This window comes from Anser anser (genome assembly GCF_964211835.1).
Source record: "Anser anser genome assembly, chromosome: 15".
Classification (NCBI taxonomy): domain Eukaryota; kingdom Metazoa; phylum Chordata; class Aves; order Anseriformes; family Anatidae; genus Anser; species Anser anser.
This window is the reverse complement of record NC_139736.1, coordinates 13,885,310-13,912,741: the sequence shown is the minus strand read 5'-3', so window position 1 is coordinate 13,912,741 and position 27,432 is coordinate 13,885,310. Positions and strand designations below refer to the sequence as shown.

Genomic DNA, 27,432 nt, shown 5'->3' with positions numbered 1-27,432 from the left:
TCCTGCAGAGCCTTCCTACCCTCGAGCAGATCGACACACGCACTTAGCTTGGTGTGGTCTGCAAACTTACTGAGGGTGCACTCGATCCCCTCATCCAGGTCATCGATAAAGATATTAAAGAGAACTGGCCCCAGTACTGAGCTCTGGGGGACTCCACTAGTGACCGGCCTCCACCTGGATTTAACTCCATTCACCACAAACAGCAGTGGTGACAGCAGTGGTTACAGTAGTGATTAAATGTCATACAAACATACAGCCTAAAACAAGCATAAACATGAATACATGCAAAGAAGGACAAGTAGCTCCAGATTTCCAGATGATAAAGATTGCAATTATTAGGATATAAACTGGAAAAAAAAAAAGGGATTGATCATACACTGTCCCTGTAATTCATAGCATCATAGCTTAGGGACATTCTTCCTGTATTTCAGTGGGAAATAAATTTGTGTTAGAGGCTCCTGAAGTGCTGTCCCAGTCTTTAATTTTACACCAGGACTGAACCATCAGCTCGTCTAGCACAACACATCGCTGTGCTGCCAAGTTTTGTTCACTTCCCTGAAGATGGACTCACAGCCATCGTCCCTGTGTGCTCTTAAGAGCTGGACAATGTATCATTTCTTTAACAATGCCTTCAAAATCTGACAGAACTTTTGCAGTATTATATGTATTATTTACAGCTTGTTAACGCATGAGCTTGTAAGTCTTAGAACAGCAATGTGACAGCAATACCGGGCACACTCACTGTGAAACAAAAGTGATCTTGCTCACACCATAAACTAGCTACAAAGATGTTTAATCAACTGGATTGTTCACTACCATTTCTACTTTCCATGATGAGCACACTCACCAGCAGACGTCACACAGGAAAATGACATAAGTATGTCAGTTTATCAAAGACTTCATAGAAGAATAAGCACAAGGAACAACGCAACAAGCAGAATTACTGGAAATTTGTTATTGTATCACTGAAGTTCTCCAAATATTTGCCTGAACTTCTGTTTGTCTACAACCTGGCCATATTTAGTCGTAAAATACAAGGTATCTTTACTGTTATATCGTTTGAACTGGAGAAGTAGCTCCCCTTTGACATCTCCAGCTTCATCTGAAGTCATCACTGTGTCTATGGGACAGTAAATGTCATTCCGTTTTCCCCAAAATGTCAAGTGGGCCACTTTGACAGTTCTGCCACTTTCACTTAGGTAGATTAATCCAATAATTCGTCTGAAAAAATAGCTCATACCATACAACATCACACCAGCAAAGAAAGCAACGCCAGTTGTGTACAGGAGGACAGGCTGAGAAACCTGGCCTTGCAGATAGAGGTAGCAGACGGGAGGCAGCACAGCCAGGGTTGTCGCAGTCTGCAGCAGCTTCAGCCTCGACAGCACCCTGCAGTACTTAATCCCCGGAAAGCTGTAGACCACTTTGAACTCCTCTGCTTCCTCAGCTACAGCCGCTTGTTGGACCACAGCAGCAGGAGCCGAAGCGCACAGACGCGCAGGTGGCACTCGCTGTGTCTCCAGACGAGCACTAACACCGCCAATTTGCCGGTGCCGTGGCTGTAAACGCACCCAGGTACCAAAGAAACAGGGAGGGCGAGCAGCTGCTGCTTCCCGCGTCCTCGCCCGGAGCTCACTCCGTAGGCATCGCCCCGAGGCTGGCGCCGCGTGGACACCGGTCCCAACCCGGCAGAGCCGCACCTGTAAGGAGACGACCCCGCAGGTCACCACACGAGGCCCCCCCGCGCACCCGCCTCGCACCGGCCGGCGGCGGGCCCGGCCGCGCAGCGGTGCCGGCGGGAGGGGTGCTCGCACCCGCACCTCCTGCGGCTGGGGGAGGGGGGAAAAAACGCTTTTATAGCACGGCTGGGGCCGCGGCCAGCTAGCTGAGCCCGACCTGACGGCACCCCCTGCTTCGCCGGAGTTTGGCATTTTTTAGGAGCATCAAAACGCGAAGTCCGCGGCTACGAGATGCTGCCAGAGCAAAGCGAGGAGAACCCGGGGCCAGCGAAGTGCGAAACCACCAATTAAACAGAAATTTCGGAAAAACAGCGAAAAGCGGACGCAACCCCACGAAGGGGAGAGGAACACGAGCACCACCGCTACACGAGCGGGAGGGGAGGGGAGGGGAGGGGACGGCTGCCGGCACCGGCGGGCACCGGGGGGCCCTCAGCACGGCCCCCCCTCGGCTTGGCCCCTCCTGCCCCGCCGCCCCGCTCCCCCTGAGGCGGCCGCAGCCCCCCCCCCAGCTCACCAGCGCCATGGCGCCGCCGCCCCGCGCCGCCTGCCGGGAGAGGAAGGCGCGGAGGCGAAGGGAAGGGGCGGAGGGGAGGCGGGCAGGGCGCTTCCCGGCGGCCTCCTCGCGGCTCCGCTTCCTCCCGGCCCGCCCAGTGCCGCCCGCCGCCGGCCGTGCCGCTATGGCGCCGCCGCAGCGCGCCGCGCTCTGCCTCTTCGACGTGGACGGCACCCTGACGGCGCCGCGGCAGGCGAGTGCCCGGGGCGCGGGGCGGGCCGGGCCGGGCCGGGCCGAGCTGACAGGGCCGCACCCGCCGCGGTACCGGCGGCGGGCCCTTGGGGCACGGCGGGCAGCAGGGCGGGCTGGGGCGGGCCGCCTCGGGTCCTTGCCGGCCACGTTCACTGCCAAAAAAAAAAAAAAGGCAACAAAGAGAAAAGCGGCCCTCGCTTCTGAAAGCTCTGCGCGGTTTTGCTGGGGTTTAACGGGCACTGCAAGATGCAGGTGCTGGCGCCAAGGCGCTGACAGCCCGAACTGCTTTGTTTTGGCATCTAGAAAATCACGGCCGAGATGGCCGAGTTCCTGCAGAGGCTGCGCCAGAAGGTGAAAGTTGGGGTTGTCGGAGGCTCGGATTTCGAGAAGATCAAGGAGCAGCTTGGCGATGACGGTAAGGATGGAGGCTGACGCAATCTGGCGCCCGGGGCTGCTCGGAAGGAAGTCGTGAAGGTTAAATGTTAACCCTGCTCGTCTTCCTCCTTCCTTGCTGTAAACCTTTCCTTTCTCACACGTTGCACACCATTTATGAGCAGCTGTTGACAGGCATTTACAACCTGCAAGCAGTGTCTGTGTTCTGCAGGCATTTCCGTGTGTTCTTAAGGGATCGCTGTGAACAGTGAAATCCCGACCCCGTGACAGCGCCTGGGAAGGCATCCGTCTCGCTGGTGTCTTAACATGTAACTACGTGTTACATGCGTGTGTGCAGGCTCCTCTGCACACAGAGGACCTGATGTCGTTAGCAGTGGGGTTACTGTGCAGAGATGAATGCTTGTTAGTCTTTTGAGAGACTCCTGAATGGTCTCTACTTAATTGATGCCACTGATAGCCTGTGATGCCTGCGTAAGTCAGAATTTGTTTGGCGTAGGAGTGGTCCCCGGTAAGCCATCTCCTTTTGCATTGCAGCGGGATTCTCACAACTCTCAGTCATCTCCTGTAGGTTGGTACCACTGAGAAAGCAGACCTGAAACAGTAGTGTTTTATTTGTTGTCTGTCCTGGCTGCGTGTCAAGTTTTTGCAGTGTTTGACATATTCAGCCCCGTACATTTAATGCAAATGAACATGTTTGCAGAAGAGACTTTAAGCAAAAATAGAAATAACTTGACTGAAAGACTTAAATGTGATTTGAGGTGTGTGCTAATCTTGGAGAGAAATCAGTGGTTTTAATCTTGTGCTTGATGTTATACTGCTGAATCTTTCACACTTTATGATCTAATGTTTGCTGTATTTTAACCTACGTAATGTGTAAGACAATTCTACCTTAAGAATATAGGGGAAGTATAGGGAAAGTTACTAAGTTTTTGTTTGGTTGTAGTGGTTGAAAAATTTGACTACGTGTTTCCGGAAAATGGTCTTGTAGCATACAAAGATGGGAAATTCTTCAGCAAGCAGGTAAGTGCGAAATTTCCAGTAAGGTGAAATTTTCTAAACAAGATTTTGCTTTCTTGCTACAGTGCAGTCTTCTATAATCACCCTCATTAAGGCCAAAATTTCTGCTGTTTCCGTATGTTACTTCTGTAGCAGATCTTTTCGCTCTCTGATATTCTCAAAAGCACATCTGGAGTCTGGAACATCCGATCAGATAAGAACAGTGAAAATCCTGGAACAGCATTTCCCTCACCTCAACCATAGGACACATGGCCAGGCCTCTGCCCCTGGAGTTCCTATGGAAGCTGGCACTTCCTAGCTGATGTCTGTTAGGCCTTAGAGTTTAGAAAGTTTCTTTTAACTCTAATGCAGATACTTTTTAGTATTCAGAGCATACATTCTGATACGCTATATATGCTGGAAGGTATTCTAAATGAATAAACAACTGATTCTAGATACTTTAGTCACATACATTGTTTCAACATAAGTAATGGTGATGAAAAATTTAAGAGATCCTGGCTGAAATCACTGACTTTGAGCGGTGGTTTCCAGTTTACTGCAGTCACAATCTCCATTCCTCATGCATGGCTGCAGCAGACATTAACTGCAATTGTCTTTCTAGGTTTGCTCTCTTTGGCGATGTTTCCTTGTAAAGCAAGTACTAGTAGGGAGCATATTAAATGAGTGTTTGTTTTTATGGTTAAAAAAACAAAGCAGAACAAAGTAAGCAAAAAGAAAAATGGGATCCTTAAGTTAGTACCATGAGTGCATCACTTGAGACTTACTTATTGAAGGACTATTTCTTTGTGGTATTATCCATATCTGATTATCTAATATCTGTGTTTTCTGTGTGACTTATTTTTGGAATCTCATATTCTGGACCCTCAGTTAAATGGTATTTATTGTGTTAGAACATTCAGGGTTACCTGGGTGAGGACATACTTCAAGATCTAATCAACTACTGCCTGAGTTATATTGCAAAGATTAAACTGCCAAAGAAAAGGTATGTGCATACACGCGTCTCGGGATCACCATATTCTCCACGTTATAGTGTTGAGCATTGGGATGTAAAGCTGACTTCTCATTAAAAAAATGAATAATTTGTGTTTTAGGAACACTGTAGACATGAAACAGAGATCAATCCGTGCATATAGAGACAAGCTCCCAAGTGGAGCAGGTGAAAATGTAGAATTTTTTCAGCCTTTTCAATCAGAACTTGAAATACCAATTGATCACTCATTTGAGAGGGAAGGAAGTTCAATTTTTGAGTAGGAGTATTCCTTGATAAGTCTGGAATTCAGCAGCATAATGCTTTCCAGAGATGAGAAGTATGAATTAAGATCAATTCTGTGTGTTTGCGAGGGTGCAGCTGCTCGAGTCAGTAATATCTACCACGTGAGGCTAGCTAGAAACTCTGCCAAGATTCTTTTTTGCTGTTTCACCTAAAAGATGACAGACTGGCATGCTAGTGGCTGAACGTCTGGTTGACAGGATGCTCCAGTCACATTTTTAAAACAAATCATACCTTTAAAAGTCAGTAGTGATGACGTTGAGGTTGCTAGAGTCAAATAAAAGTCCAAAAGATTCCCTCATGTCAGTAATGCTGGTTCCTATATTTGTTTTATGCATACAATGAGAGCCTGAAGGAGACATCTGATTCCTACTGTTCTTAGAATTAAATGAAACCTCATCATGATACTCAGTATTTTGAACAATTTTTCATCTATTTTCTGTCTTGTTAATCACTTCTTTTTTTTCCAGGGGCACTTTTATTGAATTCCGTAACGGGATGTTGAACGTGTCCCCCATTGGAAGAAGCTGCAGCCAGGAGGAACGAATTGAGTTCTATGAACTTGATAAGGTGAGTTACAACTCTTGAAAAATATCCAACTCTTCTGGAAGAGGCAGTTATAGCCAGGTTATGATTTAAAAAAAAAAAAAAAAAGGAACCTTCTATACTTCGTTCAGTATTTCATTTTAATCTTTTCTGTGTGTTTTTAACTAATTTCTTTCTTCAGACTTCAGAAAATATATACAGTAGTTAGTTAGTTTTTTGTTGCAACAGTTAACTGAGATGACTTGCAGAAGAGGTGGGCTTGGCTCATGTTTCTTTTAACCCTATGTCCAGAGTACTGAATGTCCTACCTTCACGTACGTGTTCCTGAAAAACCCTGTCATAGACAAAACCGTACTTATCTGCAGCGCTCTTTAGTATATCCAGCCTACATCCATTCAAGTCAATAAAACTATTCCTTTTCTTCTCAACTCTCCAAGCCTTTTAAAGCAGAACTTAAAAATCGAGATCAAACTATTTGATCTCATTTATTTTCCTTTGTACACAGCTAAACGTGGGAGGTTGAAATGAATCTGAGCCATGGTGTCAGAGTTCTGTTCCCTGCTGCACCGTAACAGCTGCTTCTGATGTGATACAAAAACTGAAATCTAACTCCTTAAAAGCAGCGATTGCCTGTGACTGGGTTAACGGAGCCCAAGGCATTCTGAAAATACCCTTTTTGAAATACACGGTGTCAGAAGAGTCGCACCATTCTTCCTGTGCCTCAGTCGCCCCATCTGTAAAACTGAACTCTGCTGCGAGATGAGGCTAAGGAGGTATCCTTAGCATCCTAAGATTTTCAGATAGAAATGCAAATATCACAGCATGTATGTCAAGTTTTGCTCTTATTTTGTACAAGCTGGTAACAGATTAACATGGAAATACTCTCAGCATGCTTTCAGTAATAACAGAATACAGCTCTGTCGCACGAGTCCTGATACTCGGAGCTTTGGGTACTTTGAGGGTGGGTTTGGTTTTTTTTTTGATTGTCTTTTTATTCCTGAGTTAACGCGGCACATAGCTGATGGGTTTTTTTCCCCCTCCCCTTTTTTTTTTAAACAGAAGGAACATATAAGAGAGAAATTTGTAGCTGATTTACGAAGAGAATTTGCAGGAAAAGGCCTCACATTTTCTATAGGTATCACATTTGAAATAATTTAATTGAAAACCATTTCATTTAAGTATCATTTAAAACAAATCACGTCCCCTCACTGCATGCAGTACAGCCTTTTTTTACTTCTAGGTTTTCATTTGGTGCATTTTAAGCGAAGTCAACCAACAAAGAACGTCATTGCTTGTCATCGGTTCGTTATCTTTCAATGTTAGTTGTGTGACAGATTCTGCTCATTTTTAAATATTCTGCTCATCAATTTTGATCAGAAATACATCAGTACTATTCCAGTAGTCCATGGTTCTTCAGTTCTATAGCTGCGTTGAGTGGGAGGAAGGAGAGGAAAAAAAATCCAAAAGCAAGTGCAAACAAAAAAAAAGTGATAATAAGGTGGACTTAATTTTCCGTACATTTCTTCTTTCTTCCCTTTCCCCCCTACTATATTACAAAAATTCTTGCCTTTCACTTTTTTCAAATTAATAAAAGACATATGGGTGACATTATTGGTATAGTGTTAAAACACTAAGGCAGAAGTGAACTGCTCTCCTAAAGCATGCTGTAAATACCTTTTTGACACTCACTTCCACTGGGAAATACACTTACATATTGATAAAGTCCATAGATTTGGAACTGGGACATTTTGTCCTAGTCCTTGACATTGCAAAAAGAAAATGTAAGATCTAATATCAGTGCAGTATTGGTAATAGTAAAGTAAAAAAAATGTTGTCCTGTTAGTCAGTGTCCTGTTAGGCTGAGTTCCTCCTTTTCCTATTTTGAAAGCCTTAAAAAGCTTTTGCATAAAGACAGAAAAATATCAGTATGAAGCAATCTCATCCACAATAAAAGTCTATACAGCAGTAAAGGCAGGTCTTCTCTGATTCGGACACCGTACACATTTATTTCTCAGTATTTACAAGATGAAGACACTGTATGGTACAGCAATGGCTGTATTTAGTCGTGGTTTCCTTCCAAAAGTCAAAAGATTAAATGTAACCTTAAAAGAAAAAAAAAATCAATTTGTTCTAGAGAAGGCAATGGTGTTTGGGAAGTTGCCAAGACTTTCAGAGCTGTTTAATGGGTAAATAATAATCAGTAAGTCACAACTGTAATAACTGGTACCCTATAAAATACTTTCTGTATTTTTAAGACAGCTCCAGGGTCTCGTAGCATTGCTGTAAAGTTTCTTGTACTAAAAATTTTATTCAGTTTTGTTCTTCCTCACTGTCTCCTAACAACTGTGTTCTTATAATAGAGATTGCTTGGTTCATATCTATCCTAGGAGGCCAGATAAGCTTCGATGTGTTCCCAGATGGCTGGGATAAGAGGTACTGCTTAGGAATCATCGCCAAAGACGGATACGAGACAATTTATTTCTTTGGAGATAAGACTATGCCAGTGAGTATATTGTTTCATGTATGTATTTTGGAGATGCTATTTTAAACTGCAAGAAGTGTAGGTTCTAATCGATTGCCTTACGCCTGACAAGAACTGAATTCAGAATATATATGTAAACGTGGGCCTGTGCTTAATACCAGTCAGCATAATGCTGGGAGATAGCTACGAGCATAGATTTTTCCTGTTTTCTGAAGTGAGCAGAGTGTATTTAACAGAGTTAGTACTGGAAGGTGTTTTTAAATTGTACTTCTGTAATTACATTAGAAAACATAGATGACTTGACCATCGAAAACTGATAATCCTATTTGATTGTTGTAGATAGAAGGTTTTTCTTGGCTGGTGATTAGTGAATATTTATTTTCCATTTAATTTCATATGGTATCTTTGCTAACCACTTTATCAGTCCCCTGCTGAGAAACTGAACTTATATCTGATCCCTGAGAGAGCTACACAATATGCTGTTTCACAGGCTTTTGAAAATACTGGGCAGAGAACTGACTAGATTTAGCAAAGGGTAGTAGCAAACACAAGGACTTGGATGAAATTCAGGCTGCCTGCACATGGCCAAGGGATGGTGTCAGGCTAAGCTGCACAAGAAAAGGCTTAGTCCTATAAGAGCTTACAATTTTATAAGTTACAAAGAATGTCATAGTTTTATAAAGTTAGAAAAGCCAAGTTTTTATAAGAAAAATACAGGCTTTGTATTAAGAGTTGTCCTGCCCCACTTGACACCAGCTGCAAAAGTAATCAGCTTTCCCTCTGGTGTAGGGTTTAAAATCAGCTGCCCCCAAACTCTATAATTGCTGGTGCAGCATTTTCAGTTGTGAAGTAGCAGGAGTTGCTGTTTTCTCACTAGACAGCAGTGTGGCAAGCAATGTACAAAAATTAGATACCGCTTCCGGTAGCACATGAAGTTGTTGCTCTCAGGGATCTCTGCTCATGCAGGTGGTAGCACCTTTGGCAGCACCTCAGCCAGCTGTGAAAGAGCCTTTCCTCACTCTCCTGTGACTAGAAGCCAGTTACGAATGCCACATCAGACCAGTAGGTAGCAAGGCCAACATGCTGCAGTAGCAAAGGATCAACAATGTTAAGTCATATAGCTAAAAAGGAAGGAAACCAAGCTGGAAGGAAGAGGATAATGCAAGTAAGTTATAAATATCTGTTCTGGAACAAGCTTTACACCTGGATATTAACAAGTAAACAATTCTAAAAAGTTGATACTGGTTTGCTATACAAAACTAAAACCATGGCTAAACTTAGACTGTGAGTTCTACTCTTTCATTGTCAACGCTAATGTGCGGGTAAGGAAGTTCTCATGCGGGTGTTTGTGATGTTCTGCAGAAGTTTCAGCACAGAGTGGTATAAATGTGTTATGCAAAAAAAAAAATCACAAAATGGTGGCTTGCAGTTTGTTTTTAAAGCTTTCTGGAAGATGATATCTCAGGCAAGACTTCTGTCCCTCAGTTTACAGGAAGGGCCATCTCTTTTGGAAGTTAACCTGAAGGGAACTTTTTTGTTGTTGTTTGAAACCTCAAATAAAACTTGCCTGCAAATTCTCTTTAGTTATGCTACTTGCTTTTGTGTTTCCAAAAAGAAATCAGGCTACTGCTGAGTATTTGCTAAGTTAGGAACGACTAAGTCTTTCATCAGCATCCTCTCCCCAGTAACCAGTTGCAAATGTAACGGCCCCCTGCAGAGCTAGCAGGATCATAGTACTGCTGCAGTACTCTGCTTTAGTACCAGGCACTAGTTAAATCAGCCCATTTCAGTTTGATTAACATTTCAGTTTGATTAAGGAAGCTATTTTAAAGGTGTCCTCATTGTCATTCATTAGCAAGCTTTTAAGTCGGCGTGTGATTCAGAGTCTTTTCAGCATTGTCTTTATGTGCTCCTTTTCCACCCTAAGGCTGTGACTATAAGTTAAGTTAAATAATGTTAAAGACTCTTCTTTCCTTTTCTCTTTTCAGGGAGGGAACGACTATGAAATTTTCACAGACTCCAGAACACAAGGCCACAGTGTCACATCCCCACAGGATACAAGAAGAATCTGTGAAGAGCTATTTTTTAAGTAAAAGACTTTCTTTTAGACGTCATACTTACAAAACGGTTAAGACAGCTTAATAACGCAAATCATCTTCATTTTATACTACGTTTTTCACAACCAGTCATAAATAACAAGTGCTTTGCAGGTCCAAAGGGAAGTGTTTTAACTGAAGAGAACCTTTCCAACCACTCAGACTACAGTACAGCTCATTTAGGATCATTCTTTCATGGTTTCCATTGGCAAAAATACTTTTTGGTTAGTTGTGATTTTATTCTTTTTATTTGTTTGGTTTTGTTTCAGTTAGGCCAAAAGGGTTTATTGTGTCTCATGTGTTTTCCTGTGAAGTGTTACTTTGGGAACAGTAACTAATTTCACTTTAAAAAACTAGCTATTTCTGGTCAGAGTAACCTGCACCTACTCTAGCATCAGCACAGTCTCCACAGGCATAGACTAACTACTAGCTTGGACCGAAAGCAAGGATACTATATGCTGAGGAATAGCAGAAATTGATTCTTTGCTTCTTTGGTGCTTAATGTTACAGGAATCTAAGACATGAAAAGGTGCTAAACCTTTATGTTAACGCATTGTCTGAGATACTCTTGACAGTATAAAATGCTTTATAAATCTGTGCAGGGAAAAAGGAAGAACTGTCGCTTTCTATTTTTAATCACTTTGGTTTAAAAAGAACAAAAGGGAAAAAAAACTAAAAATCCTTAGCTAATTATATTTTTACTCCGTCCCCTCTCCCAAAGTAATCTGCCTGCTGTTGATTTATAGCCTTAAAATTGGCCCATAAGGCATTACACCTAGTTTTGTCTTTGAAGCTGCTATTTAAGAAAACAAACGTTTTAAATATTTCCTTGTGCTATGAAAACATGAATTATAAGACACTTAGGATTTTCTCGTTTAAAACTGGAAGATGAGTAAAAGATAGGTTTGGGGTTTTTTTCCTGGGGTTGGAACGGCGGAACTGAGCCAGAAGTCCCTGACCTCATACATATTCCGGTGCGTGGTCAGAAGGCGTGCTGAGTCTACTCCCACTGGAAGGGCTGGACCAGCCGGGGCTAGTTACCTCCTCAGGACAGTTTGCTGTACCAAGGCACAGCACAGTTAACGGTACCTATACTTTTTGCAGATGTTTTTAACTCTACAGTGAAGAAAAAAAACCACACAATTATCACTAAAGCAACTTGAGCGCAGTAGCAAAATACAGTTTTCTCACTAATTACATTTCTGATTTTCCTGGGAGACTTTATGAATAGATGAGATTTTTTAGTACTACAATAAATGACATGAGATATGTTTCAATTAAAATTCAAATTGAAGTATGACAATCAGTGTAACTGTTAATAATACTTTTCTCATCTGGAATTAGGAGAGTAATCGCTTGTGTGAACAGCTTGATTTAGAAAAGGAGAATAAAAATGTTTTTATCATGGAAAAAAAATTAATTTGTCATTTTGGCAAATAAAATATTTTAAGCAGATCTGTTGTATGCTGCCTGTCTGTACAATTAAATGACTTAATCGAATCCTTCGCATTTCAGGTTTGCATGATACTGAACAGTTAAAAAAATATATATTTGTGTACAAAATAAAATCCCCACAGGGATGAGGAAGGGGATGCTCTGATGCCCTCATCAGAAAACATCTAGCCTTCTAACACACTTTTCACATGCATACTTCTCTAGGGTAATTCAGCCTCAACCATTTAAATGAAAGCAGATACTGGACCAGACCCCTTTGTAGTGCAAGAAGAGACTTTAAAAGAGGCCCATAAGCTATTAGCTGCTGCTTTGTATGTATACAAATGTGATGTAGCTAATTATGGGGTCACTTCACAGTTGTTCCTTATAGTAGCAAAAACCTGTGCAAAACACTGTGCAGGACCAAAACCATATTTGTTTTCTACCTCAATTATGATCATCTGCATGCACATGCCTGCATATGTTCAAATCATAGACGTTACCTTGCTAGGCCTGTGCAGCCATTGCCAATAGGTAAGGTTACCGTCAGCCTCTTGTACTGCCAGCTGAGAAGCAAGCAGTCTATCACTCAGGAGAGGGAAAAAAAAAAAATCCATAGTCCCTTGCTGCTAGTGTGCTTTCTCTCGTGTGAGTTTATAGCTGGGACAGGAACAAGCGCTCCTGCCTTTGGCAGCAGCTCCTTGGGTCTCAGCCCCTGAAGCCTTTCTAAAGCTTTGCTGCAGCATTTTTGGCTGCTGACTTTTGTTTGGGAGCACCTTCTGCAGTGTTCTGGCCTTGATCACCCAGGGTTCAGTCAATGCAGCCAGGCTAGCCTCTGTGTTCCCTCTAATGTATGCTAATACAAATAATAGCTAATATTAAATACTATATAAAGATATATCTGCAGAAATAGTAGTATATATTGTAGGATAATAGATTACACAGCCAGAAAACTTCCTAACTTCCTCCCTAACGCTTCTGGTAACGCACCCGATCATACCAGTCTGCATATGCTGGCACCCGCAGTCTCTTCTGTCTTTAATGCTAATCATCTTCAATACAGATTATGCAGAGAGCAGACTGAAGACATATATTAAAGCATTATAATGGTTGCATTTATTGTAAAGAAAGCAACGTGTGATATTCCACAAGTTAGTGTTAAACCCACCATTACTTAGTCATATTGTCAGAAAACAAATCAAAACAAAAAAACCACTACTGCAGGCTCACCCTTATTATACACTATAGTGTAATATAGGCACAGCTTAAAGTAAGACAAGCCATCACAGCAGCTACTAACCTTCACGTAGCTGAGCTCTCCGCAGATCAGCCCTTGGAACAGCTCATCTGCTGTGAAAGAGTCTTGAGACATTTCATGACAGCAAGTGCCTATTGTTAAAACTGCAAACAGGCAACTGAAGGCACACTGTCATGTAACTGACAGAAGAGTAGCATGCCATCTTTTTCTATTTTTATTCTTTTTTTTTTATTATTATTTGCAAAGTCAATAAAAATCCACTGGTAGGAAACAAAAGGGAAAGATGCTTCGTTTGAAAAAAGGTACGGAAGGCAAATGGGAGCAGTATAGTTGCACTACATCGACTACAGGAAATCTTGCAGGCAGGGAAGAGCATCAGGGCAAGGGTGACCATATCACATCCTACCAAGCAGGTCTTCCAAGGAAATACAGCTGCAGAATCTACTTTGCCCAGGCAGCTGAGCCTATTAAGTAACTTGCACAGTATACACTGAGCTAAACAGCGTATCATAGAATCATATAACTTGCTTTTCAGAAGTACAGTTATTTTGTCTGTTGAGTGAAATACCATAGCAGACATTCATCATCTAGATGCAATCAAGAAGGTAATCTTCAGATTTGTATAAATTCAGATACACCCAGAGGCTACAAAGCTACGCTACAGCTTTCTACCACTTACCTTAAAGCAATTTTTTTTAATTTTTTTTTTATTTTTTTTTAATACTGGCCTATAAAATCTGTTGTTAATCAACCATCAAGGCACCAAAGTAAATTCACAAACAATCCAGGCTTTTTAAGAAAAACAACACAAAATTCCACACCTATGAAGACAGGTCATTTGCAAACACTGCACCTGAAGGGCACCCAGCCATGGCCAACAGCACATAACCACCAGATGGAGATTCTCCACCATGCAGCAGCTGCTCTGTTTGTGAGCTTCCCTCCACAAGGAAAACTCACAGCAAGAAACAGCTTGCTCAGTCTAAAGCCAAGGCATTCAAGCTCTGCTGCAACAGTAAGCATGCTCTGACACTTGCAGAAGAGCAGCTCAAGGGTTCACAATGCTCACGCACCCATGGGGCCTTGGACCTGCACCTCTGCTACAGCTGTGTGCTGCAAGAGCTCTCCTTCAAACCTCTCCCTGACTCCCCTGGGGATTCACTAGAATCGGTTCACAAGGTAAAGGAAAAAATAAATCCACCCCCCTCAAAGCACATAAACTAAATCTCTTTAAAATACATTTTTGTGAACACATTAATATATATATTTTTCATTTCATTAGCATCTGGATTGCCTTTTTTTTTTTCCTTTTTAAAATCAGACCTGCTGTAAATATGGTAATTTTGGCCTACTGCTGCTGCTGTTGACAATGCAGTATTTCCTCCCGCACAGTACCTAGACTAGTCTTAGGTCAGGTTCCCTGCAGCCAGTTGTCGAGCAGTGACCCACACAGGCAGTGTCCGCAGCAGCGGCGCTGCCTCTGGGACGCCTTCAGGAGCTGATGACATGCCCCGACCAGGTCTCGTGCTTGGTTCCTGGGGCTAGGTGGGTAATCACGACCTCCACGGCCTGAAGCTTCTCGTTCTTTGGAGGAATGGTGCACACCTTGTAGGTGACCTCGTCGCCTGCCACGGGAACGTACTCGCCTTCGATGCTGTGGAAAGAAAGCTTCAGTTAATCATAACTCACATGCTTACTCTAAAGTTTTATCATCACAAATGCTGTATGCGCTTAAGGTAAGATTTTAAGATAAGATTTTCTGTTTGTTTTAATAGAACCCATCGGTCATCAAAGCTGAAGTTGATTTTGGTTGTCTCACAGCAAAATCCTACGAAATTTCTACAAACAACATCAGATTAGAAAATAATAAACAATTTCACCTACAACCTCTAATATGACTTAAAAAAAATAATCAACTGAACCCAACTTTGGACAATACTATTATGAACCTCACACCTTCACACATGTTCCTACAACCTCTTACTCATTGGCAGCACTAGGGGGCAGGGCTGACACTGGTGCTTTGTTTTGGGTTCTGTGTTTTTTTGTTTTGTTTTGTTTTTGTTTTTTAGCTATAGGAAGTTGGTCCCCCACCCTTTCTTAAGGTTATGAAGTTTTGTTTTGTTTTTTCCCCCTCCTCCTTTTTAAAGAAAGATTGTTCAATTGTAGTCACTGATTTTATCTTTAGGTTACTCCCCCATAACATGCAGTTTGCCTGGGGCGTTTAAAAAATAAAGCAAGCCCAAGTACAACAGTGTCAAATGTTTTAAAATTACTTGCTGGAAAATAAATGAATAATCAAATTAGTTCTGTGGCCCTGATGCGTTTCACCAAAAAAGCTCTCCTCCAGCATCCAGTTGCCCATTTCTACCAGTCCTCTCCCAGTGTGACGAGGCAGGATACTGGATGAGGTGGGATACTGGAGGACTCGCACTCCACGTTTGTTACTGTGTTTAAGTCTTATCTGAAAACAGTGGGAAGTGACAGAAAGGCTGGCACCTTCTATCCAGGGTCACGTACCGAGGAGACAGGGCTGTGAAGGGTAACGGCCTTCCACACCTCCCTGTTCAAGATCAGAGCTTTTTAATAAAAATCCCAGCATGTGCCACTGAGGACATGCAGAGATGCCTTCCAAAACCACATTTTCACATTCTTTGACAGGATGCTACCTCACCCTTCTTTAAATATACCTACACAAGCCTGTGCTCAGGATTCCCTTCTCTGACAGCACAGGCTCTTGATTTCTTTTTTTTAGGGGCTTTTCAGCGTCTCACAGCAGCACCGCATACCATTTGTAGCTAGAACAGGCCAGGTGAACAGATAACATGCTAAATATAAAATCTGGATGCCTTGTGCACATGACTTGCTTGTGTACTTTTTTGAGAAGGGTGGGGGGTAGTCCAGAGAAAGGGAGAAGAAAAAAAGAAGTCTTCTAGGTCAGGACTGGACAGTTGTGTTTGTTATTTGCCTTCACTGAGGGCATATTCACACCACCCAGGAATTTTACCCTGCAAATACTTCTGTCACTGCAGGGACAGAAGTTAAAGGCATTCCCAAGGCCTGTGCTTTGAAACATGTTCTTCAGGTCCTAAATCCCTGGACTAACCTCCACATTGCAGGAATCAGACCCAGGAGGGCACGTCCTAGGCTGAACTCTTCAGAGTGGTGCCTGGGAAAATGGCATTAAATTGCAGGCAGAATAAATATTTACCAAAAAGCCAAGATAAATCCTCCTTCATCAGTCCCGACAGCCCCTTCCTTACCACACAAGCTGATCCGCCTGACCTTTACTTACTTCCAAAGTCCCCTGGCCAGCCTGTCAGCCCAGGCCTGTCTCACACTGCACACACCATGGTCAAGCTCCCACCTCTAGATTCTTGCTGTGTCCGTCTCCTTCAGTTATTGCCTTTATCTATAACCCTCACCCCCCATTTCTAACAGGTCTGATATTTCTTTTAGCTGTGAAGGATTCGCACACCCAGTACTTACTATCCTTTTAGGAGCAGAGATTCATTAACCTTTCTTACTGCTAAAGGATTTTGCCACCATGCTCTGCAGCTCAGCCCTGACTTTGAATGAAAGGATTTCAAGCAAGGATGAGAAGAGGTTACTTGTTCTGTCTAACAGCTTGAGAAGTGGACATGAAACCTGAAGAAGAGATGCAGGAGAGGGTCGAGCCCTGACTAAAACAGGAATTCCATGTAGAAAAATGACAGTATCTCCCCCTTGAATCTCGTGAATGAGCCAGTAGGTTTGATCCTGGTAAGGCAATGCCCCATTGCCATGTGGTTCTTTTATGCTTTCTCAAGTACTGATCACTGCAAAGCAGCAAAAAAGCAATAAAGCCACGGGCTGCACTCCAGAGCAAGACAGAAATGTGCCCCAATGTCTCGGCTGGCCTTGAAGTCCTGGCAGGACCGTTGAGAGAGTTTCTGCCATAGATGAAGTCAAGGACTGTCCTGTGTCAGAGGCTGAGCGTCCTGCTGCTGCCCCACGGTACTACAGCTAAAACACAAACTGAGGGTTAGGTGAGGGAAAGCATGTTCCTGACATATTGTATGAATTGGTACCTGAAAGCCTAGCATTGAGGGCAGCAGCCTGAAGACCTGCAAGTACCACGGGAATACCCTGGGGATGAGGAGCCAACCCAGTGCAGGCAGACCTGCCCAGCCAGCCTGCACCCCTGTGACAGACAAACTAGGCATCAAAGACAGGGATCAGGACACCACCACCACCAACAACAAAATACAAACACTGGAGAAAAATAAAGTGCAAATGAACACTTGATTGTTCTGCTGAGTGCAGTAACTCATGAGCATCAGCTACGACTGTGCATCATGCTGCTGCAGTGCTCATGCATACAGATGAATGAGCCCTCAGTCCCCCGAACAAAAGGACTGTTGTTATTTGAGCTAAAAACACATTGCCACAAGCAGTAACACACAACACAACCCCATGTAGGGCAGCAGTCCCACCTGAGCAAGGTAACAGTTTTTGGTGGAAGACGCTACCACACAAACGCATTATCTACACAAAAAAAACCACTGGATTAGCAAAAAACAGTGAACAGAAACATTTCCCAGCTCAGATGTAATGAGTGTAGACAATACAAGCCGATGCAGAAAGTCTACATTGACTCAAGTGCAGCTGAGCCACTGGAACAAATTGTAATGAAACATGTTTCTTCATCTGGCCTCGAGCAGCGGGACCATCTGCAGACAGGATTTCAGGGAGCAGAGGCAGAGCTGTTACTTGAAGCTGGAACTAAAGCAGCGTCTCCTCTTGACGTTATGGCTGCCCACTCCACAACCCCAAGTATCACCTTTGATTCCTGCACAGAGGATGAACACGCAGAGCAAGCAGCGAGCTCAGAAGTCACTGCTTTGCAGGAACCAAACAGAACGGATGCCCTGCCCAGGAAAAGATCTTAAGTTTGGCTGAAAAGTCTTTTTCACAAACAGGAACCTTACATGTTCTCTAAAAGCTCCTGTAAAACAGGATGAGATGCAGTAGCAATATAAACATTTGAAAACTGCAAAAGGTATTAGTAGGTGGGGTTAAGCGAGAAGGAAAGTGGAGTCACGCTGTCTCTTGAAGCACCAGAGACACACCCATACACAAGGACAGTGTTTTAAGCTCCTGAAAAACAAAAAGCAATTAGATATCACTTGAATATTCAAGTGAGGAAGGAGTACAGCTCAAGAGCTAAAAATGATGTGGCTTTTGTTGGGATGTGTTTGGCTTAAAATTGAAATATGAACATATACCAGGATGAGCTCTGGTAAGAAAGGGGTTGCAGGTGCACTGGTAACCAAAGTGGTGCTGTTTTTTCCATGAAAATAAGAACAAGCAAATTGGTATGCGCACAGAAGTGGTATGCCTAACGTCCAACAGGCTGCAGTCAGGGAGAGGAGAAGCAACGGGAACACGCCAGACTAGAGGACGTGTCCTCAGCTGTCACTGAGAGCCACCGCATCCCTCGGCAGTTGTTAGACCACTGGTTGGAGTGTCATCTACAGTCCCTCGTCTGCACAGAAAATAAAAAGTGCATTAACTCATTTAAAAAAAAAAAAAAGGCAATTATCTGACCCAAGCTTCTTAAGCTGGAATCATGAGGTTAATTACTCCTGTTCCTTTTACCAGTGAGGTCACATTACCCCTGAAAAATGCACAGCCCTAAGGATTACCCTGAAAAATACACTTTTCTCCACTAGAAAGCACTTCTTAACAGGATCAAGCATTATTTTGACAGCATCAGATCCTTTCTTGGTTTCTTACCTTATTCAAACTGACGCTACAAGAGACTGAAGCTTGTGATAAAACTCTCATTCTATCCCAGCACTCCTTTTTCTCATCCCCTAGTTTGTCCCTTTTTTTGCTTGACCTGATCAAGACCAGGACTGTCCTTTGCACAGCTATGTGAGAAGGCTGTGGCCACACAAGCAGCTTGAATTTCATACTCTGTTTTCAGCCTCTGAGCCTGTCTCCCACAGATCAGATATTCTTTTCTTCCCTGCAGCCTTCTGACTACTCGTTACTCTTGGTGCCTACCAAATACACCATTAACTCATTGTCCCCGGCGCACATGAAAAGCGAGAGGACAAAGGTCTCAGTCTGCAGCCTGATTACACCTGTTTGTGAACAGTGTAACAGCAGTGTTTGCCCACCAAATGCTGCTTCTGGAACAGTGGTACTGGGTAGATGCAGACTTGCTCCAGCAGCAGTATCGCTAAGTGATGCTTAGAAGCAGGAACGAACAGCACCCAGATTACGCAGTATTTTTGGTGGTGTCAAGAAAGAACACTGTAATGGCACTTGAAAGCTGATGAGATGGCAGAGCCCCACACTGGATGGCAGAGCTGCAGGAAGATCCTCCATCAGGAAGCAATTGCCTTAAGTGCTGGGAGGTAAATGAACTGGAGGAGATGGGAGAACGTAAACAGAGATCTTGGAACAGATTCTGTCTGCAGCAGCTGCTCTATACACAATGTAAGTTACCCAGATAAGTTAGAAGAAATTAAACAGACTTCTTGATGTTATATATTGATGAAATATTTTATATCTTTTCTACAAATACATATTTTATAACTATGTAATTATTTTTACTCTATTTAATGTTGATCTAAAAACAAATGCATTAAGAGACTTGTACACATATTCCTATTCAAACTAATGCCTATTTACGTATCCAGGAATTTTAAGACATTTTGATAAATTAAGCTAAAAAGGCGAAATGTTTTCCTGATGTTTGTGTCAGAGAGAGACACAATAAAGTAAGCTTTAGATTATCCAGTAACTCCCATTTCCCAGCTCAGTGCCAGTCTGGTGCGGTAGAGCATTTTTATCTTGCACTATTTTTAGGGAGCTGGGAGGTTATTAGGAAATTACCTAAATAAGAAATGTTCTAGCTCTTCCTCCTCACAGCTGTTATTCATATTCCAAGGCACTAGTTAAACCCTCTGGGACAAAGACGAAGTCAAATGGAAACATTTTCGAACACGAGTTTTCAGTGAATTCAGAGCCGTGTTGGTCAACAAGGCTGCCACGGATCACACCACGCAGCCAGCTCCCACGGACCGACGGGCTGCGTTATTTCGGGGGCTTCTCAAAGCTCATTTCACTCCTCAGCATGCCCCCCAGAACCCTTGTGTTTTTACTAAACAGCAGACCCAAACAGAAGTGAACCATCCTGAGTTACTAATCCCAAATACCCTCCCTTGCAGTCTCAGCAGATATCAAGGATGCCAGCAATGACTTTACGGAGGCAGCAGGCAGGCAAACCAGAAGCATGGTGCCTCTCACCCACCGGTCACACTCATAACTGGGACAGACAAGTGTGAAAGAGGTCCAAGCACCAAGGAATCCCAGCTGTAAATAACCAAGGTCTCACCTATAGGATTGCCCTGGTCTCTGGGGGATCTGGCCCATTGCAGAGATCTTCCCAGGCGCTGCCACATCTCCCCGCTGAGATCTCTACTCACGGTTTTTGAATCCATGCTTGGGGATAGTTACGTCTCCATACCTGCTCGGCAGCCAGTTCCACACCAAGCAGCCCACTGGGCACCAAGAAGGAAGTGGTGATCGCAAGAGGCAGAGCTTTCTAAAGAGGCCTACCAGGACTCAGACGTACAGAAAACACCCGTTCCTACAAGCATCCAGCTTGGATCCTGTCACAGCAATACCTCCCGTTTGCATCCAGAAGCCAAAGCCCTGGTTAGTCTTCTTCTGTGCTCACTAACCAGAGTCTCCATCCTCGGGCACCTACAGCCTCCTGCACAGCCCACTGCCCAGCTTGCAGGCTACGTCTCACCCTTCCCTGTCATGGCTTTTATCACTCAGGTGGAGATTCTGGAAACGCTGTGCTACAATTGTGGCCGCAGCAAGCTGGCATTCCTTGCAGCATGCAGGTTTCCTGAGCCAACCTGGGGGTAGACGGGAACCCTAAGGAAAAGGTTGTCCATGTTTTGTTAACATCCAAACCCCTCCCAAGTAAGAGCTGCTGTTCTGCAGCCTCTCCTCCCCCTGCAAACAATTTACTTATTTCAGACACTTCAGCAGTTGCAGAAAGGCACCAGGAGGGGAGCACATCAGGAAGGAAGCGTGCAGCTCAAAGCAGGCAAGTCATCGAGTGCCTTGAGTACTTGGAAGGAAACCTGAAAGCTCAGGTTTGGCTTCCCAGCAGCCCCAGAACAGCTGCCCGCAGCCAGCAGAAGCCGCTGCTCGTTCCCAGGAAAGGTACGGGGGCTGGACGGGTCCGTTCCCTCAGCTCACATTCAGCTCTCGGTTTGTTTCTAATTACCGACTAATTTCCAGTCCATATTGCTACACCCCACTACAAGAGCAGCAGCACAGAAGATGTCAGCGTTAATGTTGTGCATTAAGCACAGCGATCTGGCAGAAAGTCAGAGGAAGGCAAGCAGTGTGATAAGACGCCTCCATGGGTGTGGACAGCTCCGAAAGTCAGGCTCGGCGATGCGGTGGGACAGTGGCCAGGACACGGCTGGGTTCCTCCCTGCAGGAAGACATTGCTGAGAGCATGTCTCCAGCACAGCCAGAAACCAATTGCAGCAGAACAGGACCGTATCTCCACCTGGGATCCCACTGGGAGACCACTTCTGTGGTTGTTTTTTTCCCCCAGTACTCCCGAGCTGCAGGCCCTAGGAGCATATTCTCCTGAGGTCACTACACAACGTGTGAGCAAAGCACAGCAAACTCTGCCTCTCTCCAGGGACCCAAAGGTGCTGTGCAGCGAAGCCCTCGGGGAGGTACAACGCCAATTCTACAAAGCCATCGTTAGACACGGGGTCAGGAAAGCAGCCTGAAGGACACCCTGAAGGCCTCTCTGCAATGCAGCATTTTCCCCTTCAGAGCCAAGCTCCAGCAAACTGCAGAAAACCCACAAGCACTGCACGTGTTTTTTTCTCCTGTTCCAAGAAGTCAGCTACTTTTTCAAATGAAACTCCTTTTTTAAAAAGTGTGGTCATTAATTCATCAGTGCTCCCTGGTGATGTCTCCTTGCCTTGCCTTTGCAGGTACACAGGCTCGAGGCCAAATCCCAGCCTAATGCAAAGGCCCCGAGGGTAAATGAGACTCCTGCATGTGCTCACCCCCAAACACACTGGGAAAGCAGATGCGCGGGATTCCTGTGTACTGCCCAAAAGCACATCATCTGACCTACAATTACAGGCACCTCCAACTCACCTCTCTCCACCCCACAGCCCTGCCCGCAGGGCTCCCCTTCAGCACAAGGTGCGGGGAACCTCGAGAGCCACCACCCAGGGGATTCCCCAGCCTGCTCTCCAGAAACATGCCACCTCTGCAGGAAGAGTATGAAGAGTGAAACTGAAGCCCCAGGGGCGGTTACATTCCAGTAATGGTCAAAACATGAAGAAGTTGTGAGAGCTGAGTTACTCCAGCCATGAAACACCAGCAGAGGAGGTAAGGTGTTGAGGACGATACAGTTCTCAGCACTGGCACTACAACACCACCATCAGTTCGGTGACAGCGGGTCACAGAATCACAGAGGCTGGAAAAGACCCTTAAGATCATCAAGTCCAACCATCCAGGAAGGCAGAAATGAAAGAATTAACAGTACTTGTCATTATTTAAAAATTAACTAAAGGGTTTACAAAAAAAATAAATTATTCCAGGTGAACTCGTTTTCCTTTGCTTCCAGCCTTCCAGAGCCGTTATCTTGAACTACAATCTCAGCGACTCCTACATCCCCATGCTGCCAGCTAGGGTTTTACACTCACTACTAGCAAGCACATTTTGTTTTCTGTTCAGGAGATGGGCATAGTACTAAACTGAGCACAGTAAAAAACAAAAAAAAAAGCCCACATTTTCCTAGAACAACCCTTTGTACCAGCTTGAGAAGTACTTCCAGCAAGTGCAAGGAAGCAGGACTCGCTATGCACATAGCATGGGAAGCACCAACAAGCCTGGGGCTCGCACCTTCGGCTGGCTGGCAGAGGCAGGATGACTCCAGCACAGCACCAGCCCCAGCACGTGCAGAGGGGAGCAGCCGTGCAGGTCGGTACGCGAGACCTGGCTCCAATCCGTCCATCCGAACAGCGGCAGCGCTGCCGTTGTGGTGCAGTTTCAGCCACAGATGCTTCATCCCCAGACCGGCCTGCAGAGGTGCCACGAGTGCTGCCAGGAAAGTGCCACCGCCTGCAGTGACTGCCACCAGAGCTGCCACCACACCTCGCTATCTGCCGCAGGAGGGTGGCTCGGAAGGAAATGCTACCACCTGCCCCCAGCAGACATTGGCATTTCGAGAGAACTGCAGGCTGCCCTGGCTCACGGTGCGGTTCTGTGTAGTTGCACCTCCTCAGTTCAAAGAGGAACCAGCCCAACACACGTGTTACTAAAAGCCAACCCAAACCAATTCTTCTCCCCATTCCTTAGAGCCACCTGTTAAAATAGACAAAGCCACACCGACAAAACCCCTTTAACAATTGCTTTCCAAACTGACATTTTAGACTGTATTTCCCCGTACCCAGTAAATCCAGCCCCCCAGTAACACAGCTTTGCTGCAAACTCCATTCATAAACCACGTCCGCACGACAAAAGAACAAGTATTCATCTTAAACTCTAGCAGATACTGCAACTGAAAGTATTGCAATGCCGAATGAAGGAGCGAGAGTTTGAACGCCACATGCCACACACGCTTGAACTTATTTTTAGGCTAACACTCATTCATTTATGGAAATGGAAACACCATGTTAAGTGTAATTAGCCTTCCCCCTTTTTTTTTTTGTAAGATATGGGAAAGAGAGATTCCATTTCACAGAAGGCATTTCCATTGAAGTGTTACCTTGCTTCCCAAAGCTTAGGAGGAAAAAAAATCTTTCAAATTAAATTTTTATATTTAAAAACTTATTAATCTGCAAGATTGGCAGCTGCTCCTGATGCTCAGAGCATTCACCGATCACCACAACGTAGACTGCTCTGCTGTGTTCTTCACAATCTTACTGGATCTAAACTGGCAGACCATTTTAATCATGTTCCCGAAATCCTAGCTTTCAGGAAGAACTGATTCAGCAGAAACAATCCTCTTTCATTTCACAAGTAGATGTCTATAACGCACTGAGACAGTGAGCAGGTTGATGTCTATCCCACATTCACGTTCAACTGAGGAAAACACCTCGAAAAGCACTGCACGATAAACCTAAGCAGTACCTCAAAACCCACACTATGCACACCAGAGTCATTGGAGTCTTCCTGAGCCACGGTGATGGTTACAGCATGCTGCTGTAAAAAGCAGTTCTCATTAGTAAAGAGCAATGTTTCTAAATCACAGTGAAATCAACTGAAATGAAAGACGTTATTAATTCATCTTTCCAGTGCTACCTTGCACCAGAATTAAGATAGTGATACCATCGCCTTCTAGCACTAAAAGCTGTTTCCAACTAATTCAGACACACTTAGAGTAATTAAAGAATAATAACTTGCTGAAAACTTTTATACTTTGTACTTTGATAATAGCACTTTGTAATAACATGTTCGGGCAGAAACATCAGCTATGTTGGATCTAAGCTCTGAGATTATTCCTATATAGAAAACACTAAAAATTATGGCCCAGTCCTGGTTCAATGTAAAAAAAAAAAAAAAAAAAAATCCCGTTGACTTCAAAGGAGCAGAATTTAGCCTAGAAGACTCGCATAAAGTGCATCCTTCAGTCTTACAGAATTCATATGAACTAACCTTGCTAAAACATCTCTGAAAGAGCAAGGAAAATGATCTTTGAACACATAAATTACATGCTTAAACTGGAAAGACATCATTCACCTGCTATGGAGATGGAAGGAGGAGTGAAGGGTCATAAAGCAAGGGAGAGGTAGGTTGAACATCAGAAACAATTAAGAACCAGGTCTGTTCATTATAGGAAGAGATCAGCCAGGGAGGCAGTGGATCCCCATCACTGGAATTGTTAAGAGTAGGTTGGGAAATGCATCTGCCAGAAAGGCACACGCACCCTCCAGCAGCGGGCAGGGCAGAGGAGGTCCCCTCCAATCTTCTCATCTATGGTGAACAGAAGACACCTGCTCTGTTTTAAGAGATCTGCTGTACTACAGAAAAACTGCAGCATGCCCTGCTCTGTACAGCGTGACACAGAGACGGGCTGTTCTCCACCAGCACAAGAATTAAACTGAAATGAAGCAATTAAAACTGAAGAGAAGCAGCATGGCCTGAGGGCTAGGACACCAAATTGAGACCTGGGAAGCCAGAGCTTAGGCTGAAGCTGGAGCTTGCCATGCCCTGCCCATGCATCAGCTCTCCCCCTCTCATCCTTTATCTACTCCAACTTTTCGCTGCAGGGGCAGGCTGAGGGCATGGCTGAGTAAGAGTGAGGGTAAACAGAGAACTTGACACACGTCAGCAAAATAAACATGCTGAAAATACATCAAGAAGTGTGATTGCTCACGAACTTTTACAACCACAATGACTTGTTCAATACTGTTTTTAGGATAGATCAATTGGGTGGAATAAAGGGGAAAGATAGCATGCCACATCCAGGCCATATTCATTTAAATATAGTATAGTGATGGCTCAGAGTCAAAGCGTTTTGAAAGCATCCAGGATAGTAGCAGAGCCCACAAGAGGGGACACCTGTGAGATGGGGCCTCTCACACAGACCACTGAAATCACTGCAGTCAAAAAGTAACCTTTATAAAAGTCATATAGGTCCTCAGCATAGGAGACATACTGGGGTCTTAAATAGAAACAGTGAAACATCGCTGGAGTTACAGCTGATTGGAGTGGGATTGAGGGCAGGAGCAGCACGTGTACCCAGAATGGTCCATCATGCAGTAAACATTTCAGAAAAATTGGAAGAAGGCCAATGTGCTCAAAGGACACATGCTAACCACGTGAGCAGGAAAGATAACTGGGGCCACCTGAATAATTTGGTAAGGCTTTTATTGACTTACCACCGGATAACCACTCCAAACAAAAAATGAGGATTATACAGCTTCAACATAGTAAGCAATAGGTAGATTAAACGTGGTGACAGATCTAAAAGAGGTTATTGGAAAATAAACATTCGGTGATCTTAATACTGGCCCACAGGAAACAGTTTCGGCCCCCAAGCTGGTCAACATCTCAATCTGGAAACAAATATAAAATTGTCTACTAAACCTTGCAGATGAGCCAAACAGATACAGAAGACAGTGCAGTCACAGAGCGATCTGGATGCCTTGGCAAGCAGGGCCTATTCCAGTCAGATGTGCTGCACTGCAACCAAATATGAAGTCATGTGTCTGGGAGCCAGGAATGCAGACCCTGCTGCCAGGGGATGACAGACTGCATCTGGGACTGCACCAAACTCACACTGCAGAGGATGCAGAGGTCAGAGCAGATAAGCAATTCAGCAGAAGACTAAGGATTAGAAGGGCTAATGCTATTATGGGACATATAGAAAGAGAAACAGAGCAGGAGTGGTGTGGAAGAGATTTTTCTCTCTGTATACTGAAACTATCCATACATTTATATTCGTTATTTTTAAGTGATATTTAAATTCTGCAGCACAGTTAGAAAAGAAACTGGAAAGATTGTTTTAGACTGGAGAAAAAAAAATGAGGAAGTTGAAAAGTTCGATTTGTTTGATTTATCAGAAGGTATATTCAGAGGTGATAAATATCAGTGTTCAAGGAAAAAAAGCGGGGGTGCTAATGAACCTGTTAACAGAGAAAGTTTAGCCATAAGCTGCTTGAGACTGAAGCTAGGCAAATTACTTTTCTTAACAGTGAAGGTAATTAACCTTTACTTTAATAATGATAAAAGCGGTGCAAAGTAAAAAGTTAATTTTCAATGTCAGAAAACTTTAAATTAAAGCTGGGTACTGCCTAGATGATTTGCTTCACATAAATGCAAGCTTCTTTGTTTGGGTGAAATCACACAGCTTATTCTAAGAGATCTAACACGATCATCTACAAGTTTTCAGCTGAACAGATTTATAATAACACTGGCAGTCAGAGATTATGCTGTTCTTTTTCCATAACATCCGCAGAACTGCTCTGTGCTAAGATAAGGGTGACAGATTACAAACCATTCTTGGCACGTGAGGTGTCACAAGCGTTCCGTAATCAAGGCAAACTGGAGCTCCAGCTTCCCCGGTGACCCGGACAACTTACTCAGAAATGTGTACGAAGATGTCGGGTCCTCCATCTGCGGGGGAAATGAAGCCATGGCCTTTGGAGCGACAGAAGCATTTGCAGACACCTTTGTAGATGGGACCCTCCGATGCTCTCACAGTTCTGCAAAAACATAGCAGACAGAGCGGTTCGTTGCTGAGTGGGGATGTGACAGCTTCAGCTGCAGCATGTCAAACAAGTCGGCACAGCGACCCAAGTACCCACTTGCTCCCCAGTGAGTATATTCCTCTGCAGCAACTGTTTACTAGTGTCACGCTGCAAATGTTCTGCCTGCAGCCTTTTGAAAGTGGGAT

General features: G+C 44.1%; 3 protein-coding genes and 1 long non-coding RNA gene across 7 annotated transcripts in view; 1 reads left to right on the top strand and 3 right to left on the bottom strand.

Moving 5' to 3' along the window:
- Nucleotides 1–775: 775 nt before the first annotated feature.
- Nucleotides 776–2,396, bottom strand: TMEM186 (transmembrane protein 186). Its single transcript, XM_083800104.1, has 2 exons — nt 2,254–2,396; nt 776–1,700 (listed from the first exon to the last, which is right to left on the bottom strand). The coding sequence occupies exons 1-2, from the start codon at nt 2,260–2,262 to the stop codon at nt 963–965; spliced, it is 747 nt and encodes a 248-aa protein (XP_083656230.1). The 5' UTR covers nt 2,263–2,396; the 3' UTR covers nt 776–962.
- PMM2 (phosphomannomutase 2) lies at nt 2,304–11,743 on the top strand. Its single transcript, XM_083800099.1, has 8 exons — nt 2,304–2,485; nt 2,788–2,899; nt 3,821–3,897; nt 4,785–4,876; nt 5,635–5,734; nt 6,770–6,845; nt 8,098–8,213; nt 10,181–11,743. Exons 1-8 carry the CDS (start codon nt 2,417–2,419, stop codon nt 10,283–10,285), a joined length of 747 nt encoding a protein of 248 aa, XP_083656225.1. The 5' UTR covers nt 2,304–2,416; the 3' UTR covers nt 10,286–11,743.
- A 1,072-nt stretch (nt 11,744–12,815) lies between these two features.
- The window catches only part of CARHSP1 (calcium regulated heat stable protein 1), a 38,868-nt gene continuing 24,251 nt past the window's right edge, over nt 12,816–27,432 (bottom strand). For all 4 annotated transcript variants that reach the window (XM_083800100.1, XM_083800103.1, XM_083800101.1 and 1 more), the window contains exons 3-4: nt 27,119–27,241; nt 12,816–14,634 (exon numbers count right to left, since the gene is read on the bottom strand). In XM_083800100.1, coding sequence (XP_083656226.1) covers nt 14,472–14,634; nt 27,119–27,241 — 286 coding nt within the window. In that variant the 3' untranslated portion in view covers nt 12,816–14,471. The remainder of the gene's footprint in view (nt 14,635–27,118; nt 27,242–27,432) is intronic.
- On the bottom strand, nt 15,421–27,112 carry LOC310882007. The gene is made up of 2 exons (XR_014572751.1): nt 17,456–27,112; nt 15,421–16,979 (listed from the first exon to the last, which is right to left on the bottom strand). It is a non-coding gene; the product is annotated as an uncharacterized lncRNA (long non-coding RNA).